Here is an 18,250-nt window from a genome sequence, read left to right as displayed (position 1 = left end):
ATCCCAAGCCCTCAATCCATCCTTCCCCCTGCCCAGCTACTTTCTCTTTCTGGGAGGGATATGGGTTCCTAAATTCTACTAGAGATCAAGAGTCTGAATGCTTTTCATTTCAGGGAATGGCATGGACAGGTCAGTTTACAATTTGGGCAAAATGGGCTCCCCCACTTGAACGAAGCAAACTCACCAGCATTGCGGGCTCAGGTAAGGATGGATCATAGCTTTGTAATCTGCTTCATCCTACCACATCCTTCCTTCCATGCATGGGGTGGCTTGGGGGACATGGAGAAAAGTGCTACCCCCCAAAAAAAATCAACAATGTGACAGTCACATAACAAATAAGAAAGATACACCTATCCTGTAAAGCCACTAAGACTTGGAAGCAGAGAAAACCACCATGAACTAGGATAGTCAGAAAAGCATTTGTAGGAAAATGTTTAAAACTTTAAAAATTGGCATAAATGGAAAAAAGATCAAATAAATGTTATGGATACCCTTTTAACAAAGATATGCAAGTGATAATTAAGACTATCGATGGTAAGGAGATAAATCAGGCTGGAAAATAGAGTTTCAATTGCTCATATTATTCTAAGCTCTTAACTATTCTGAGCTAATTTTCACAAAACCCTTTGATATAAGTACTATTTTAAAACTCATTTTACACAGAAGGGAATTAAAGTATCCTGAGATTAACTTCTCAGAGACAAATAGTTAGCAGGGGGTAGAGATATGATCCCAGGCAATTTAGTTCCAGCGTGCACACTCTCACTCACCATGCTACAGTTCCCTTTCATAGTGTGTGATCACACTAAGGACTGGACAACTTCATCATTGCTGTTGCACTGAGAGTGTATATTTGAAGAACAGAACTGAGACTCAAGTCTCTCTCTTTCCAGTCCAATGCATGGCTGCATCTGCATTTTTTACTCTAAAACAACCCTCCTGAGTTCTGACTCCTTCCATTATAGGTGTCACCATCTCCTCTACATACATGCTCTCAGTAAGTCTTCCCTCTCCTCTAGCTTTGTTTCCTTAAAATTTCTCTCCCCATCAAAGCAAAGTCACCTCCCCAAAGCACGGATGGGGCAGTTTTGCTCACTTGTTTGGGAAACTTCAATGTGTTCCTTCATCTTACAGATAAAAATTGACCTCCTTATTGAATGGTTATAAAGATGCTCAACCTAGCCTGCCTTTCCATTCAGCATCCCTCTGTAAGCAAGGCTCAGGTCACACCACATACAATTTGCATTTAACTCCTATTCCTACCAAAATCCGATCCATCCTACTGCTTAGTTCATGTAAACAATTTGTTAATCTTATCATCAGTTTTAATTTTCTCCTCATGTGTACTTTCATAGAAAAATTGTACTTTTATTATCGTATTTGTATTCCACGTCCACTTTATTCCAAATTGCATATTGGGACCCACTGAAGGGGTCATAAAATCAATTGAATAGGTCAAAATCAGTATTTTAAAATAAAAGTGGATAGAAGATTTTGGAGTGAATTGCACATCGTAAGGCTAAGTATTGATTTATGAAACTTTTGTTGTGTGTGTGTGTGTGTGTGTGTGTGTGTGTACATATTATGTTGCCATGTAAGATATATTTCCTATTGTGGGTCTCTGAAAAATAGAGTTCAGACTCAAGTTCTACATTGTGTTACACTTATAATATTGAATTTTTGTTGCCCTTTTCTCTCCAACTGAACTGAATGTTCCTTGAGGTGGAGGACTTTATCTTGTTAATTTTTGTAACACTTTAATTCTCTGTTGCCAATGTCATACTGCCCCTGTCAAAATGTAACTAATTATAAATACTGATGGTCTCTGTTTGCAGAGAGTTTCTATGACAAGCCAAAGGATTGGGATTTAGTTACACTGGTGTTAAGGAGCCATTGAAGTGTTGGGAGGCGTATCATGATTTATTAATTCTGATGACTTCACATGGCTTTGATGGGGGAGATCTGTGAGCTAGGAGAAAGACTCTCATCACCCAGTAATTTCTAAGTCTGCCTCCTCTCTGTTGGGACAACATGCAGGGAATCCACTCAGTCTCAACCTTTGCTATTTTCCTAAGTGTTTTTTATCCCTCTTCTCTTCAGGCGCAGCGTTTGGGTCCTTCATCATCCTCTGTGTGGGGGGACTAATCTCACAGGCCTTGGGCTGGCCTTTTATCTTCTATATCTTTGGTGAGTCACTTTCTCTTAAATCCTAACACCTCCATTTCCCAGGCATTTAGTTTGATGCTTACCTTACCTCTTGCCCACATTCTTCCCATTTGAGAGAAAATGCCCTTTGTTAAATGAAAGATGGCAAAGACTGTTGAGAACTGTAGATTTCTACTGTGTGGTTCAGATGTCAGAGTTGGTGAAGCACATTTTCCATGTGTCTTCATATTTTATTATAATTAATATTTTTCTGCCAAGATGCCCTTAACCTATTCTCTACCAGGTCAATCTTGCAAAACTCATTAAATGCACCCTTCCCTATGGGCACTACCAAGACTTATCCCATCAGATTAAGTCTTTCTGTCCTCTGTGATACTCACTAATAATTTCTTTTCTAGGCTTTGTTGGTATGTAATTATTCCTTTCCCCTTCTCCCTCTCTTTCACTAGACTGAAATAATTGAGCCAGGGAATCCTTTCTATATTTTAAAAATCACTTTGGTACTACTATAGTGCCTGACTTAAAGCTTCATAAATAAAGGAATGGATAAATCCAGTAATTAGAGGGAATTTAAAGAACATTAATCCCCAGAGTCTTTTAATTTAGATTCTCTTTGAAAGACAAATCTCAGCAATGAGATTTGTTTATGTCCTATTGTTACAACTAAATGGTGTCATTCAGTATGGTTCTGGCTAGGAGGGCTTTCTCATTACTGATGCTAATCCCAGGTCATTTTGGTTCACCCATGTTAATCAGGTACTGTCAAGAAAGATTTTCTGGAAATCTGTAATAGCTGTGTTATTTGAATACAAAAGACACTGTCTTTTGCAAAGGTGTTGGAAATTTTTCCTTGCCTTGCCACATTGATGTTATGGCAGGTTGTTTGGCATACAGATGACTACTTTCTTCTTCAATCCTGACTTATTTGGATCTTCCAAAATAGGACAGTAGTATGTATATTAAGAAATTACTACCAATGACACATAACGTTACACCCACTGGAGTCTGAAGAGTAATTAATCAGATATGCAATGGTATGTTCATTCTCATGTTCTCTCCAGAGGGCTTCGACGTTGACAAATGACATTCTATATTTGAGAGGTGGTATTTGGAACTATTTAGTCACAAGGAGATTTGTAGATGAGATGAAATGAATAGGAAAATTTAGGTCCTTATGGTGGAATAACCATGAAGAGATATGTATACTTTATGGGGGAGGTGTGCTACTTCAGAGGAAACTCCCTTCCCCCAGCACACAAATCTACCTGGAAACTAACTGGGTTGCGGCTTCCCAGGTAGTACTGGCTGTGTCTGCTGTCTCCTGTGGTTCACAGTGATTTATGATGACCCTTTGCATCACCCATGCATAACCGCCAGGGAAAAGGAACACATCGTGTCCTCATTGGCTCAACAGGTATGGTGCACCCCCTTCTACCTGTGGACCACGCAGAGATTTCCAGGGCAGGGTGTGGGGTGCTCAGGAGAAGCACCCTCTGGCCTTTTCTAATGCCCATGTTAATTAGATATTTCCTTTCAGTCCAGTTCTCCTAGACGATCTGTCCCCATAAAGGCTATGGTCAGATGCCTACCACTTTGGGCCATTTTCACGGGGTTTTTCAGTCATTTCTGGTTATGCACCATAATCATAACTTACCTGCCAACGTACATCAGTTCCGTGCTCCATGTCAACATCAGAGATGTGAGTATGCTTCCTGGACTCTTATAAAAATGATAATGGCCATAAAGAGAAATAGTTCTATGCTGCCTGCTACCTTTTGGCTTTGTACATAATGCTCATTTAACCTTCACAATGATCTTGGGAGAGTCATTATAATGATTCTCACTGCACAGGTGTAGAGATAGGGACACACTGAGGTGAGAGGACCTGTCCTGGATTACACAGCTCCTCAGTGGTAGAGCTGCTGCAGCATCTGTGTTCTTAGCCATTATGCAACACTTCTGTACTGGCTGATTCTTCACTTCCCCTCAGAAATGAGTAGTGCTTTTCTCTGGAGAGCAGTGTAGTGCAAGTGCTGGCTCTCTTACCTGAAATAGTGTTCTTCTTATGTGGAAATGGATGCTAATTCCCTTAAAACAACTCAGAATAGCAGGAAGATGGGCTAATGGGTGGCCTGTGTAACTGATAATCTCTGGGGCCACCTGCCCCTCTGTGACTACTCACTGTGTCAATTTCCTTCCTTCAGAGTGGGGTGCTGTCCTCCCTGCCTTTTATTGCCGCCTCAAGTTGTACAATTCTAGGAGGTCAGTTGGCAGATTTCCTCCTGTCCAGGAAACTTCTCAGATTAATCACCGTCCGAAAACTCTTTTCGTCCCTAGGTAAGGATAGTCAGGACGCAGTTAACCAATCCCTTTCTCCACATGTGGTCAGAGAAGTTTCCTGACAGCATGTCTTATTGCCCAGGGCTCCTCCTTCCATCACTATGTGCTGTGGCTCTGCCTTTTGTGGCTTCCAGTTACATAACAACCATTATTTTGCTGATACTTATTCCCGGGACCAGCAACCTGTGTGATTCGGGATTCATCATTAATACCTTAGATGTTGCCCCCAGGTAAGATCTTAACCTGCTTGTTCCCCTCCTCCATTCCCTTCTGGAGGTTTATACCTCAATCTTCTTCTTATAACTCCTTCTTATGAACAAAATGGTGGCATAAAAATGACAAATATCCAAATATGTCAGTATGTGGCCACGACCTAAGGCATTTTTAGAACAATAGTGCCCAATCTTGGCCAGTGACATTTGAATGAGAAGCTTCTGCAGCTTCTCCACTAGAGATTAGACTGTGTATTCTGGGAAAGGAACCTCACATGTGTTTTGGAAAAGCTTCCAGAGTGTTGACGTTATCAGCTACTACGTATATATACATATGTATATATTCTTGCGATGAGCCAAACCCTATTCAAAGGACTTATACATCAACTAATCCTCACAACTACATGCCCTGTCATTGCCCTCACTTTATAAGAGAGATGTTTGAGGAAGCTAAGTGACGTTCCTGAAGACACACAAAGGTAGAGCTATGATTGTGACCCAGGCCAACACCTTAGCTGTTTGTCCAGAGTATGTTGTCCTGTCCAATGTACAAACTACTGCCATGCTGAGCAGCCAGAGTGCCATCCTGGGCTCCTGGGAGACAGAATTATTCCCTAGTTGTTGAGTCAGTGGTTAGGTGATTTCAGGATCGGCAAACAGACATTGCCTCACTGTCTTGAGGGGATCAGAAACTGCATTGGGCTAAATGACTTGTCTATTAGAGCTGAACTGCATTAAAGTTGAGTTGCTGAAAAGCCATGGGCAACTTTCCATGTAAAATCATGTATAAAATCATCTCCCTGCAGATATGCAAGTTTCCTCATGGGGATCTCAAGGGGATTTGGGCTCATCGCGGGAATCATCTCCTCCACTGCCACCGGATTCCTTATCAGTCAGGTTGGGCCAGTTTATTGAACATCTTCCAGTAGCAGGTATTGTTTGAGGCACTGGAGATTCATAGCAGGGTCTCTATTCTAAAGGATTATATGGTCTGATGGGGAAAATAAGCATGGATGTCAACACAATTATCCATGAGGGACTCTAAATCAGGGCTAGTAAGTCAGATTTCCCAGGGAGAGAAAAATATAAGCTGAATTTCTAAAAATAAATAGGTGTTAGGTTGATAAAAAATGAGCAATTCAGGCAGAGAAAATAGTATATGTAACTTCCTAGAGGAATGAAAGTATAAAACATCTCTTAGTTATGACCAGAGTGAATGATACATGTTAAGGAAAAGTAAAAGATGAAGTCACAGATTCAGAAGGGGAAGTTTATGAAGAGCCTGTTCAGATTAATTCCAGTTTTTAAAAACATCATAAAATGAAAACACAAGGCCAGCTGAAAGATAGGTAAAATCATGGGTGAAAAAAGAATGCCTGTGAGACCAGGGAGCATGGCTTGTGAAGCTTGTAGGGAAGATGGAAAGGCAGAACCAGGCTGAGATGGCAGGAAAACATGAGCCAGCTTACAAGGATTTGGCATTTTTGTTTTGTTTTGTTTTCTTTCTTTCTTTGTTGTATTTTTGCTTTTTAGGGCTACACCTGCAACATATGGAGGTTCCCAGGTGAGGGGTCAAATCAGAGCTGCAGCTGCAGGCCTACACCACAGCCGTAGCTATGCCAGATCTAGCCGTGTCTGTGACCTACACCACAGCTCATGGCAACATTGGATCCTTAACCCACTAAGTGAGGTCAGGGATTGAACCCACATCCTCATAGACACTAGTCAGGTTCGCTACCACTGAGCCACAGTGGGAATTCTGGATTTGTTTTGTTTTTAATACATCTCTATGTGATCTAGTTTTCAGGTTAATTTTTGACCAGATGTCTAGGAATCCATTATACCTATAATGCCAGAAATGAAGTATGACTTACAGGGGCTTGGTGAAGAGAATCATACGTGCAGACCAAATATAACTCACATCACATTGAGATGTCCACTAAGGGGTTGCCGTGACTGATGTCAACAGCAAAAAACAAAACAAAAACAGAGAGCACAAGAGTGAAGATCTTTAAGGCATAGTTTTAAATAAGTACTATGATACTTTCTAGAATGTTGCGGTCCAAATTTCTAGAAGAAGATTAGTGTAGGTTAATTTATTCGAGTTTAAGAGAAATCCGTCTTAAGCCAGAACACAATGTTCATTTTGGAGTCCTCTCATTTCCAAGAGTTTCATGAAACCTTCTTTGATAACTCAAGATGTTAAGTGGTTATTGCATATTGTTCCCTAGATTCTTTATGGTCAGTGTTGCAATATACAAAATGGAGGATTTCTAGACCTGGTGCAGAAGGAACTGTGACACTGGTGATTCTGTGTTTCTTGCCTCCAGGATTCTGTGTCTGGATGGAGGAATGTCTTTTTCCTGGCTGCTGCTGTCAACATATTTGGCCTGGTTTTTTACCTCACATTTGGACAAGCAGAAATCCAGGACTGGGCCAAAGAGAGGACTCTTACCCGCCTCTAAGAATATAGAGTTGTAAACTTAAATGCAGTACTGACGATTAAGTTTTTTAACATTTTTTACTTATTTTTTCTTCATATTCATGGCCATAGACTCAGCAATTCTCAACTTTGGTGGTGCGTTAAAATACCTGGGGTCTTTAAAATACCCGGATGAATGGGCTTCCTCCAGAGATTCTGAATGAGTTGGTCTGGGGTAGAGCCCAGATATCACTAATTTTTAGACACACCTCAGGATTTCTAACATGAAGCCAGCATTGACAACTGCTGGACAAACTTGAAACATCAATACCTGTTGCCTTTGAAATTTCCTTTTTGACAGGAACTAGATAAATAAAAATCTGTGTGAAAATAATCACCAATAAATACCTTCACAGAGGTGATTATAGACACAGAGAAGATCTACTGGAACCATAGCTGTATATTATAGAGAACAGCGCAGATAGAATTTTAAGGCTGTAATCCACAGAATTAACATTTTTATTGTTTTTATACGTGGTGAAACAGGGATGTTTATTTATGTGATTACATTCTATTAAAATTCACATTTAAATTAAATGGGCCATTTTTAAATTATTTACATCAGGATATTTCCATCAGGCAAAACAGATATTTACTTATCCTCGCTAATTTCCAGGAGATGAATGACCAGGAAATGACCAAGAGAAAATTAAATTAATGTGGTTTACTGAAAATCATGGGAGAGAGAAGATAGAATTGGAAATCTTGCAAAGTAAAAAGAATGGAGCTGAAGGAAGTCAGTGTGGCACTTCTACAAGAGACAATGAAATCACAACATTGTAAATCAACTATACTCCAATATAAAATAAAAGTTAAATTGAAAAAATTTTAAATAAAAATAAAATTAAAAAAGAAAGCTGGAGGAAGATGACAGAGACACTTTCAAATGAAATGAATGTTCAAATGGAGGAGAAGAATCTTGAAGGTATAACAAGATGAAAGAAATCATAAAACAATACCATCCACCAGAGAAATTCCTTTTCAGGATTGGCCTTCTTCATATTTTCCTTATTTTCCCATGGTTCTCAAATAGTCATCATCAACCCGAGAGGAATGAATTCTGGTTCCTACCACCTAAAGCACATCCTCAAGTTTGTATCTTCATAGAGAGCTGAGGTTTTGCTGCAGCTATTCTAGAGGAGAAATTCTAGAAGCCAAGTAGAACCACAGGGACTAGAGCCTTGGGCTAATTTAGCAGATAAAAAAATCTCCTAATGCAAATCAGTAGGTATTTTTGAGCAGGTGTTTTAAAGAAAACAGATTGCAGGCTCTGAGGGTGATGATGTGCTAAGAACACTCTGACTCTGTCTTTGGATATTTATGATATGGAGAGGAAGGAGAGTGTATAGCAAAGAAGAGAAAAAAAGGAATAGTGTAATAGATGGGTGAATTAAATACAGGGGAAAAAAAAGAGACAACCCAATAGGCAAATGTTTTGAACAAAGACTTCATAAAAAAGAAATTCTAAGTAGCCTATAAATATATAAATAGGTGCTCAACTTCCTTAGGCATTAGAGAAATGAAAATCGAAACCACAGTGAGATACCACTTCACACTTAACAGAAAGGACGAAATAAAAGAAGATGGAAAACAGTGAATGTGGGCAAGGGGTGGAGCAACAGGAACTCTCACCCCCTGTGCATGTGAGTATAAATCAGAACTTTGGGAAAACTTGGAAATATCTCCTAAAGCTAAATTTAGACATTCCAATGACATAGACATTTCACTTGGAAGTGAACATAGACGTTCTGAGAAAAAGGTACAGCAGTGTTCACAGGAGCACTATGTATAACACCAACAGGAAACACCTAAGTTGTCAAGAGAAGAATAAGAAAAAAAATTATGGCCTGTTCATACAGCAATGAGAATAAATAGACCACAACACCATGGATGGATCTCATAAACACAAATTTAAGTGAAAGACAAATCATACCCTCTTTCAAAGTTTAAATAGTGGCTTTTTTGAAACAGACAAAACTAATCTATCCTATTAGAAAGCAAGTAAGGAATTCCCCTTCTTAACGGAGGCTCCTCAGGTGCCGGTAATAACCTCTTATTTGGGTGCTAGTCACATGGCTGTTTTCACTTTGTGAAAAGAGTACATTTATTACTTGTACATTTGTACATATGTAAAAAAAGAAAAACAATCACAAAGCAAATTCAGTGCTTCATTCACTTCGAAGTTTCTCTTCTCTCTTTAGCTGAGGTCTGACAAATGGAGCGATTGGGAAGGAGCCTTGGTCTCTGCTTTCTTCATGTTCTTCCTGATCCTCTTCCTCCTCCTCCTTTGCCCAACCCTCCAGCATCAGAGCAGGAGGGAAGGCAGCGGGACAATCTCTGTGGCCAGCTTTTGGATCAAAGTCTAAGTTCCTAAACAACAAAATGAATGAGCTTTCCAAGAAAATATGTCCATGGAAGCATCGGTTGTAAGCATCAGAGGTAAGAACAACGACTCAGCTTTTCTTGCCTTTCTGGGCATGTTAATTGATTCCTGGCCAATAACATCTGTATCAGAGACACTTAAGTTCTATTTCTCCATTTGGTGGTTTGAAGAAGAGTTAACCATTCATATTTCCTTTTTTTCCCCCTACAGTTTTATTATCCAAGGGGAGTGGGGGTGTCCATTCATATTTCCTAATGACTTCGGACTAGATGCAATTGTGAGCTGATGAGAAACATCTCTAACCCATCTCTCCCATCCTAAAGAGTTGTTTCTAACATCGACAACTCTTTTCTAATGTTAACATTCATGTGAATTAATTCGCTTTTCTCAAACAGCTTGTCGACATCTAACAATTAGGTTCTCTGCTTTTTCTCTTTTGACTGTTAACTATTATGAATCATAATACAGTTCTTAGTGTTGAGCAAACTGTTCCTTGAGTATCCTTTTGCTCTACCACAGGATTTGGTTCACTGATAGTTTATTTAGGACTTTGATTGCTCTATTGGTCTATGACATTAGCTCTGAATGTTATGTGTTGTCTGGATATGGGACTTAGGCTGATTTCAAAAGAAGGGGAAACTTTCCTTATTCCTCAGTACTCTGAAAAAATTAATTGGAAGAAAACTTTATCATTGTATTATTATCTAAAGACTTGAAAGCATTGGTTTATAAAATTATGCAGGCTTAAAGCTACTTTGAGGGGAGTTCTTTGATAAAGTTCTGGGGTTCCTTCATGGTTATGGGCTTGTAAGGGGTTCTGTATTTTCTTCCATCAATTTTAACAGCTTAAGATAAATTGGAAGATCAGCTATTTCATATGCAACTTAAAATATATTTGCAAAATATTCCAATATTTTATCAACTACCTTTTTATAATCATTTTTTCATAGCTGAGGTTTGAACATCTTTTGTACATCTAACATGATGCATGAGTGCTTTCTTTCTACTTCTTCATTAGACCACTTAGTGCTTTATTTTAAAGAGAGCTCATATTTTTAATATATTGTCTTTATATTTTATCAACCTTATCTCTTATTTCCCTTTGTTTTACTTCTTGTAAATTTTGTTTTAAATGCTTTATTTTTATTTGATTATGAAAACTTAAGCTTTAGAGGAAAACTTCTACTCTAAGTCCACTTTAGTGGGAAGATTACACTTTGCTGTAGTGCCCCCCCACCCCGAGTTTTTGTTTTCTTAATGCTTTATTTCATAAGTTAATAACCTGTGGAATAAAAGAGCGACTTTTGACTACTACCTTACATTCCCTGAGGAAACTGGTACACTGAGACATCCTAATAGCTCACCCAAGTGCAGTGCCTTGGTTTCATTACTGTTCTCTGAATTTGCTCTGATTGCAGTTAATGTGTTAATGTTGCATTAAGTACTCCCCATACAAGAATTGCATTCTATCTAATATCATAATTGTCACTGTTATTTAAATGTAATTCAAGGGTCAATAGGGTGGGGCAAGCCAGGTACTCAGGGAGCCTCTTTCTCGGCTTGTATAAGCACAGCCACATGTGTGGCATATGGAAGTTCCCCAGGCTAGACACCACAGCCACAGCAACACCAGATCCTTAACCCGCTGAGTGAGGCCAGGAATCAAACCTGCATCCTCACGGACACCATGTTGGGTTCTCAACCCGCTGAGCCACAACAGGAACTCCCCCTCCCACTTCTTAAAATATTTCAGTGGATAGTATTTTGAAACAGTACTTGGATCATCCTCTGAGTCCCAGAATAGTGGAGAATTTCTTCTTTTAATATGTCATACTATCGTTTTAGAGCCCTACTACATTTAAATATTAACCAGGAAAATAATTTTTGTTTTACGAAAATTTCAAGGCAGTATTGACTTCATGCATGTCTTTTCTGGGGTCTAATAAGGAAATTTGGTCAGCAAGCTAATTTTTGTAGGAGAGGTATATTTAGGCTCCAAGTTATTCTCTTTAACCTGGAATTTCATGCTTTCCCCTAAGACGGTCCAAGGTGTTAATTACTTTCACCTGATGCTGCTTTGAGCATTATGAGTGATTTGTTTTGCAGCTAGTGGTCTTAGAGTTTCCTTCAATTTTGTCTTAATTAGTGATTTTTCTTGATTTGCTGGGAATCCCACAGCTATTTATCTGTATGCCAGTACCTTATTATTGTTTTTTTATCTAGTTTCTACTGACTTTCATCCTTGGATCTTCCCCTCCCCCACCCCCAGATCTTTTACTGTGCATTCTCCATAAACTTCTCAGTGCTGTAAGCACATGAACATATTTCCCAAGGTCTTCCCCAACTTCCACAAGTTCCAGCTTATTTCCTAAAATTGCCTGAAAATATGCCGAAGTCCCCACTACCCCTCTATCCATTAAAAGAGAAAAAAAAAAGCATCCACATTTTGTTGTGAAGCAATACCTAGCGTGTAAACAAAGGGATAATTCCAAATATTGGTTTGGGGATTACCTGTTAATGATTAATATTCACCTATCTTTTCGTTTTCCTACTTTTCCTTGGCTGATGTGTGTGTGTGTGTGTGTGTGTTTATATCATGGGAAAAGATTTGCCAGAGTTGGAATGGTCTGAATTCAGAACAGCTGAAGCAAGACAGGTTCGGGAACTAGTTCTTTCAGATGAAGCTGGAATACTTTCCCAGAGTACAAAGTTTTAAGATATATTCTATAAAATTCTCAGACAAAAGATATGTGACTCCTTCTAGATTTGGTATAAATTATACAACAAGGTGGTTAAAATTTTTTTTATTAAGCTCAAATTGTGTCATGAAATATTTATTCTAATTGTAGTCATTCTTCAATTGTAGGCCGGCAGCTGCAGCTCCAATTTGACCCCTAGCCTGGCAACTTCCATATGCCCTGGGTGAGGCCCTAAAAAGCAAATAATAATAATAAATAAATAAAATCTGTTTTTGGAGTTCCTGTTGTGGCTCAGTGGTAACAAACCACACTAGTATCCATTTGGACATGGTTCAAACCCTGGCCTCGCTCACTGGGTTAAGGATCCGATGTTACCATGAGTTATGGTGTAGGTTTCAGACAAGGCTCAGGTCTGGCGTTGCTGTGGCTGTGGTGTAGGCTGGCAGCGAAAGCTCTGATTCTACCCCAGCCTGAGAACTTCAATATGGCTTGGGTGCGGCCCTAAAAAGACAAAGAAAAAAAAAATCTGTTTTTTCCTTTTTATTATTGTGGAATAGAACTAGTTCTGCCTAAGCCAGCTGTTTGCCAAAATAAAGGATGTTTTCTCCTTGGGAGCCCCCATAGCTGCTCTCAGTACCACTACAATTCCTAAGACCTAAGCTCTTTGCCAAGTGTTGTCAGTGTATATGATAAATAATTCATTTAAATGACTCACTTGCGGAGTTCCCGTTGTGGCTCAGTGATTAAGAAATCCGACTGGGACCCATGAGGTTGTGGGTTCAATCCCTGGCCTTGCTCAGTGGGTTAAGGATCCGGCGTTGCTGTGAGCTGTGGTGTAGGTTGCAGACTCGGTTGGGATCTGGCATGGCTGTGGCTCTGGCGTAGGCCGGCAGCAGCAGCTCCCATTGGACCCCTAGCCTGGGAACCTCCATATGCCACAGGAGCAGCCCTAGAAAAGGCAAAAAAAAAAAAAAAAAAAAAAAAAGAAGAGAGAGACATAAGTAAATAAATAAATAAATAAATAAATAAATGACTCACTTGTGCAGAGGGAGCAAAGGCCATGGACATCAACAGCAGGTGAATGTAACAGCTCTCTTCAGTTTGTGTTGAAACTGCTTTCAGAGTGGTCATGACTGGTTGCTTTTCTGAAACCAAGGGAATGCTTTCACCCTGTTTACATGTGACTCTTCAGTTCCAGAAAGTGTTCCCTAGTTTTAAGGGTGAATTAACTATTATCCCCAGCGGTCCAGCCCTATGGACCCATCTCCACCTCTAACCCTGGCCCCAGGAGTGCTAGCAGAGATATGGGGTGCCGTGGACATAAAGTGTCAGTGAAACAGGGAGTTTCCATTGTAGCTCAGTGATAATGAACCCAATTAGTATCCATGAGGACACAGGTTCGATCCCTGTCCTCACTGAGTGGATTAGGGATCCGGCATTGCCATGAGCTGTGGTGTAGGTCACAGAGGTGGTTTGGATCTTGTGTTGCTATGGCTGTGGTGTAGCCTGGCAATTTGACCAATTTTCCCTAGCCTGGAAACTTCCATATGCCATGGGTTTGACCCTAAAAAGCAAAACAAAAAAGTCTCAATGAGGCTGAACATCACTGAGATTAGTGGGCAATAGCCTTACTTACAACTCTGTTATCACCCAGAATCTTAAAATTTTCAGCCAGCTTGGCATTTGGAGTCATAAATTTTGTTGAGGTTCTTGGAATCAATCTTGAGAAAGAGCTGTTTGGCCATTTCAGGCCGTATATGGTGTATGTGAATGCTGCCACCCAGAAGTTGGATGTAAAGGGTCTTTGGTCTCACCTACAGATATAGGGAAGAACCAAAATGTGTCAGACAGGTTCAGGTTGGTGGTGTAGAATATTATTTACACATCAGGTACAATGAAATTAAGGCACGCCTCTCATACAACTATCGTCATCATTCATACATTTCTTCAAAGTCAATTTTCATCATCTTTATGAGTTCTTTTCAACAGTAATTTAATTGTTCCTTCTCAAGATAAGACTAATCTTAAAGTTGAAGCTCTCCACGTCCTTTCATAAAAAGAGTTGTTTCAGAGTTTCCGTTTTTGTGCAGTAGAAACAATGAATCCGACTAGGAGCCATGAGGTTACAGGTTCAATCCCTGGCCTCACTCAGTGGGTTAAGGACCCGGCATTGCTATGAGCTGTGGCGTAGGTTGCAGACGCGGCTCGGATCTGGCATTGCTGCAGCTCTGGCATAGGCCGGCTGCGACAGCTCTGATTAGACCCCTAGCCTGGGAACTCCATATGCCACAGGTGTGGCCCTTAAAGGACAAAAGACAAAAAAAAAAAAAAAAAAAAAAAAAGAAAGAGTTGTTGCTCATGTTGTATCTTGGCCTCCAGATGGAATTACCTTTCTTCTTCATTTATGTGATGTGAGCCACTTCTGTGTGACTTTGGCTGAGATGCTGGAGGTACCATGATAAGTGATGACATTATGGTCCTCACCACAGAAGTTGACATCCTAAATAGGGGTTTATACCCCTGTTCCAAAAATACATGTCACATGGCTACCATATAGCTTTCTCAGGCTAAAGTAGTGAACAGACACTGTCCTTATCCATGTGAAATGGAGTAAGACAATAAATGTGCCAATAAATGTGAATAAGTACACTTCATATTGTGTGAAAGTGATAAATGCTAAAGAGAAAAATTAAACAGGGAAGGAGGACTCATTGAAAAGGTGACATTTGGGTAAAGTCTTAAAGAGAGGACATTAAAGAGGGGAATTGGCTTTGGGGAGGAGCACTCCAAGCAGAATGTTAGACAGTGAATTCTAAATCAATCTCATAATTACAATTAGGATGAGTGCTAAGGGAGTGCAGATGTAGAAGAATTTAAAAGATTGGAGAGAGGACAGATTGGCAAAGAAGACCTTACTGAGAAAGTGACCACTGAGGTGAGCTCAGAAAGTAAAAACTGATAGATAAAGCAAAATGCTAAATATGTTATAGGCCAAAGACCTGCCATGAATAAGAAGAAAGCATTATAAAAATAATAATGTAATGACTAATATTTGGGGAGTGCTTATTATGTGCCAATTAATTCCAACACGTAGGTAGTGTTTTTAACCTCATTTTACAATGAGGCAACAGAGACAAAAAAGATATTACATAATGGGATTTAGAATCTGGGCAGTTTGACTGGATCTTGATGATCAGGAAAACTCATAAGATAGGAAATGGTTCTGGGGATAGCAATGATTTTGAGAAAGGCCATAAGTTGACACCATTATGAAAGTTACTGACTTTTGATTTATGATACTATGCAGGACTGAGAGCTTTCTTAGTGTGTAACCGTGTTTTAAGAGAATTTGTAGAGAAATAGCAAACATTGGGAGAAAATTTAATCCAAACTTGAGCCTTACTTCAGGCTCCACTTACAAGACAGAAGGTTATTATTTGGCATTTGACTTCAAATGAAGCCTAATAAGACTACTTAATGAAGAGCTGGCAGAACACAACAAAGCACAAGGAAACCAGAACTGCTGTGTTCTCTATGCATGAGTGGTGTGCGTGGGAAGCCAGCCTGAGGTTAACGCCTACCTGTCTTGCACATTGCCCCATTTCTCTCCTAAAATCACTGTTCCCAGATGATCGGCTTATCAAGAGCCCTAACAAAACATAGCAGCAACATTTGGAAAGTGTTGCCTGACTATGCTGAGTGGTGAACAGGCTCCAAACCTGGGTCCAGCATGCCCAGGTCTGCTGGTTCTCCAGTGTTCCTAGTGCCTGGAAGGCCCCCTCGTAAGCTGAGTGGGCTCCCCTTTCTGCTTTACTATTGAGCTGGGCTTTTCCCCACTTCTTTTTGATTTATTTTCCATCACATGATTTGGCACTGAATATGTCACTGCTGCTGTCTCAGCAATCCCAGGGTCATTGCCCTATTGCCCCAGAGAAAGGATTTCATAGCATCTGCCAGCCTCTTCCTGGTTTATACTTTGATTTCAACATTGCCATTTCTGCCCTCATGTGTTGTAGCTCTCTTTTCCACTTCCCCATGTCTTATCAGCTTTCCACTAATTCCTTTTATCCCTAGATTTGCACCTTCCTTGCTAGAAATCATCCCACCCATCCAAAAGCAACTGAAAACCTTAACTCTTTTAGGCATCAAACCCTAGGACTCTCCACTAGTCCGCCAGTAAATATTATATTTACTCCTCAATTCCCCAAACTCCAGTCTTTCATATATATTCCCCATTGTACATGCTTCCCCACCTGGAAAATTCATATGCAACCACTCCTTCCCCTAAGAAACCTTCTAAAATGTTCTTAGGGTGTTCTCATGTGGCACAGTGAGTTAAGAATCCAATTGCAAGAAAGGTTGGGGGAAAAAACTGTAACTGCAATGTATACATCTAAGGATAACCTGACCCCCTTGCTGTACAGTGGGAAAAGAATAACAAAAAAAAAAAAAAAAAAAGAATCCAATTGCGGAGGCCAGTTTGCTGCAGAGGTGCGGGTTCAATCCTGCTGGCCAGTGCGTGGCTACAGATTCAATCCCTGGCCCAGGAACTTCCACATGCAGAGGGCATGGCCATAAAAACAAAACAAAAAATAAATAAATAACAAATAAATAAGGAGGCAGCATTTAAAAAAAAAAAAATGTTCCCAGGCAGAATTAGTTACCCTCTTTAGTTTTTGTCACATCCTATTTTAAAGTTTTGCACTTATATATATTCTATTTGAATGTAATCTCCTAGAGGGTGGTAACCATCTTCTCCATTTCAGCTTTTAACAAATAACCTGACACAAAACAGATGTATGATAATGATACTTTGAATGGTCAATAAATGAATGAAGGAGTTCCCATTGTGGCTCAGTAGAAACGAATCTGACTAGTATCCATGAGGATGCAGGTTAGATCCCTGGCTTTGCTCAGTGGGTTAAGGATGGGGTATTGCCATGAGCTGTGGTGTGGGTCACAGATGCAGCTTGGAAATGTGGTATAGGCTGACAGCTGCAGCTCTGATTTGACCCCTAGACTGGGAACCTCCATATGCCACGGATGTGGCCCTAAAAAAGGCAAAAAAAAAAAATGAATGAATATTTCAGGATTCTCTGGTACTCACAAAGTTTTGTAATATAAAAGGAAACGTCTTAAGGCACATGCCTTAAATTTTATCTCCACTGTGATTTCCAACCAAATAAAAGTCAAATGGGTTAAAAAAAAAAAAAAGGAAAATATATGTAATTGAAATTTGGGGGAGGGTGAAGATGATGAATCTTGGACAATTTTCCTGTTTCTCAAATTTATTTGAAATAGTATTAAAATAAAAAGTATATATACATTCTAATTTATTTACAAAGATGTAGCTTGCATCCTTTCAGTTAAAAAGAAAAATATTTTAAAAAATTGTCTTGGAAGGGTACAAGGAAACATTAATCTGGCTTCTTTCACAAGGGAAATAAAGGGTTGGAGACCATGACTAAACAGTTTTTTTGCTTGTTTTGTTTTTTGTTTTTGGGGTTTTTTTTTTGGTTTGCTTGCTTTTGCCCTCTTTTCTAGTTTTGAATTTCAATCCACATAATTGTGTTGCATATTCTAAATAATGTCATGTTTAAAATAGAACTTATGTTTCAAAATATGCAATATTGTGTTAAAAATTTCTGAATTTTAGAGTTAAAAATACTTAAGAGGAGAGTTAATAACAATCATCTCATTTTAAATGATTTTTATTGAAGGATCATTTATATCCAGAAAGTGGCACATATCAACAAGCTAAATTTTCAGAGTGACAGACCCATATAATTAGTTGCCAGATTAAGAAGGTAACTGCTACTACCATCTAGTAAGACCCTTCAGGCTCCTTTCCTGTCCCTAAGCCTCCCAGAGTAACACTTATCCTGACTTAAATTAGCATATAATTTTTTTGGAATAATTTTAATTTTCAAAAAATTTGCAGAGATAGTATAGAGTTCCCATTTACCTT

General features: G+C 39.4%; 2 protein-coding genes across 5 annotated transcripts in view; both read left to right on the top strand.

Annotated features, from left to right (window-relative positions):
- Nucleotides 1–18,250, top strand: part of SLC17A2 (solute carrier family 17 member 2) — a 66,952-nt gene that overhangs the window by 10,229 nt on the left and 38,473 nt on the right. Inside the window, exons 5-13 of one of the 3 annotated variants that reach the window (XR_002345599.1) lie at nucleotides 114–201; nucleotides 2,101–2,187; nucleotides 3,462–3,580; nucleotides 3,704–3,865; nucleotides 4,371–4,503; nucleotides 4,589–4,736; nucleotides 5,525–5,615; nucleotides 7,049–8,843; nucleotides 9,402–9,639. Coding sequence is in view for 2 of the 3 variants with exons in the window: in XM_021098420.1 (XP_020954079.1) it covers nucleotides 114–201; nucleotides 2,101–2,187; nucleotides 3,462–3,580; nucleotides 3,704–3,865; nucleotides 4,371–4,503; nucleotides 4,589–4,736; nucleotides 5,525–5,615; nucleotides 7,049–7,183 (963 nt within the window). In the remaining variant the exon portion in view is untranslated. Of the gene's footprint in view, nucleotides 1–113; nucleotides 202–2,100; nucleotides 2,188–3,461; nucleotides 3,581–3,703; nucleotides 3,866–4,370; nucleotides 4,504–4,588; nucleotides 4,737–5,524; nucleotides 5,616–7,048; nucleotides 9,642–18,250 lie in introns of those variants that run through there. The other 2 variants (XM_021098420.1, XM_021098421.1) reach the window with 2 other exon arrangements.
- The window catches only part of SLC17A3 (solute carrier family 17 member 3), a 51,958-nt gene continuing 43,223 nt past the window's right edge, over nucleotides 9,516–18,250 (top strand). For both annotated transcript variants that reach the window (XM_021098419.1, XM_021098417.1), the window contains exon 1: nucleotides 9,516–9,639. In XM_021098419.1, the coding sequence (XP_020954078.1) occupies nucleotides 9,606–9,639 (34 nt within the window). In that variant the 5' untranslated portion in view covers nucleotides 9,516–9,605. The remainder of the gene's footprint in view (nucleotides 9,640–18,250) is intronic.

Source organism: Sus scrofa, chromosome 7 (genome assembly GCF_000003025.6).
Source record: "Sus scrofa isolate TJ Tabasco breed Duroc chromosome 7, Sscrofa11.1, whole genome shotgun sequence".
Taxonomy (NCBI): domain Eukaryota; kingdom Metazoa; phylum Chordata; class Mammalia; order Artiodactyla; family Suidae; genus Sus; species Sus scrofa.
This window is presented reverse-complemented; position numbering and strand designations above follow the sequence as displayed.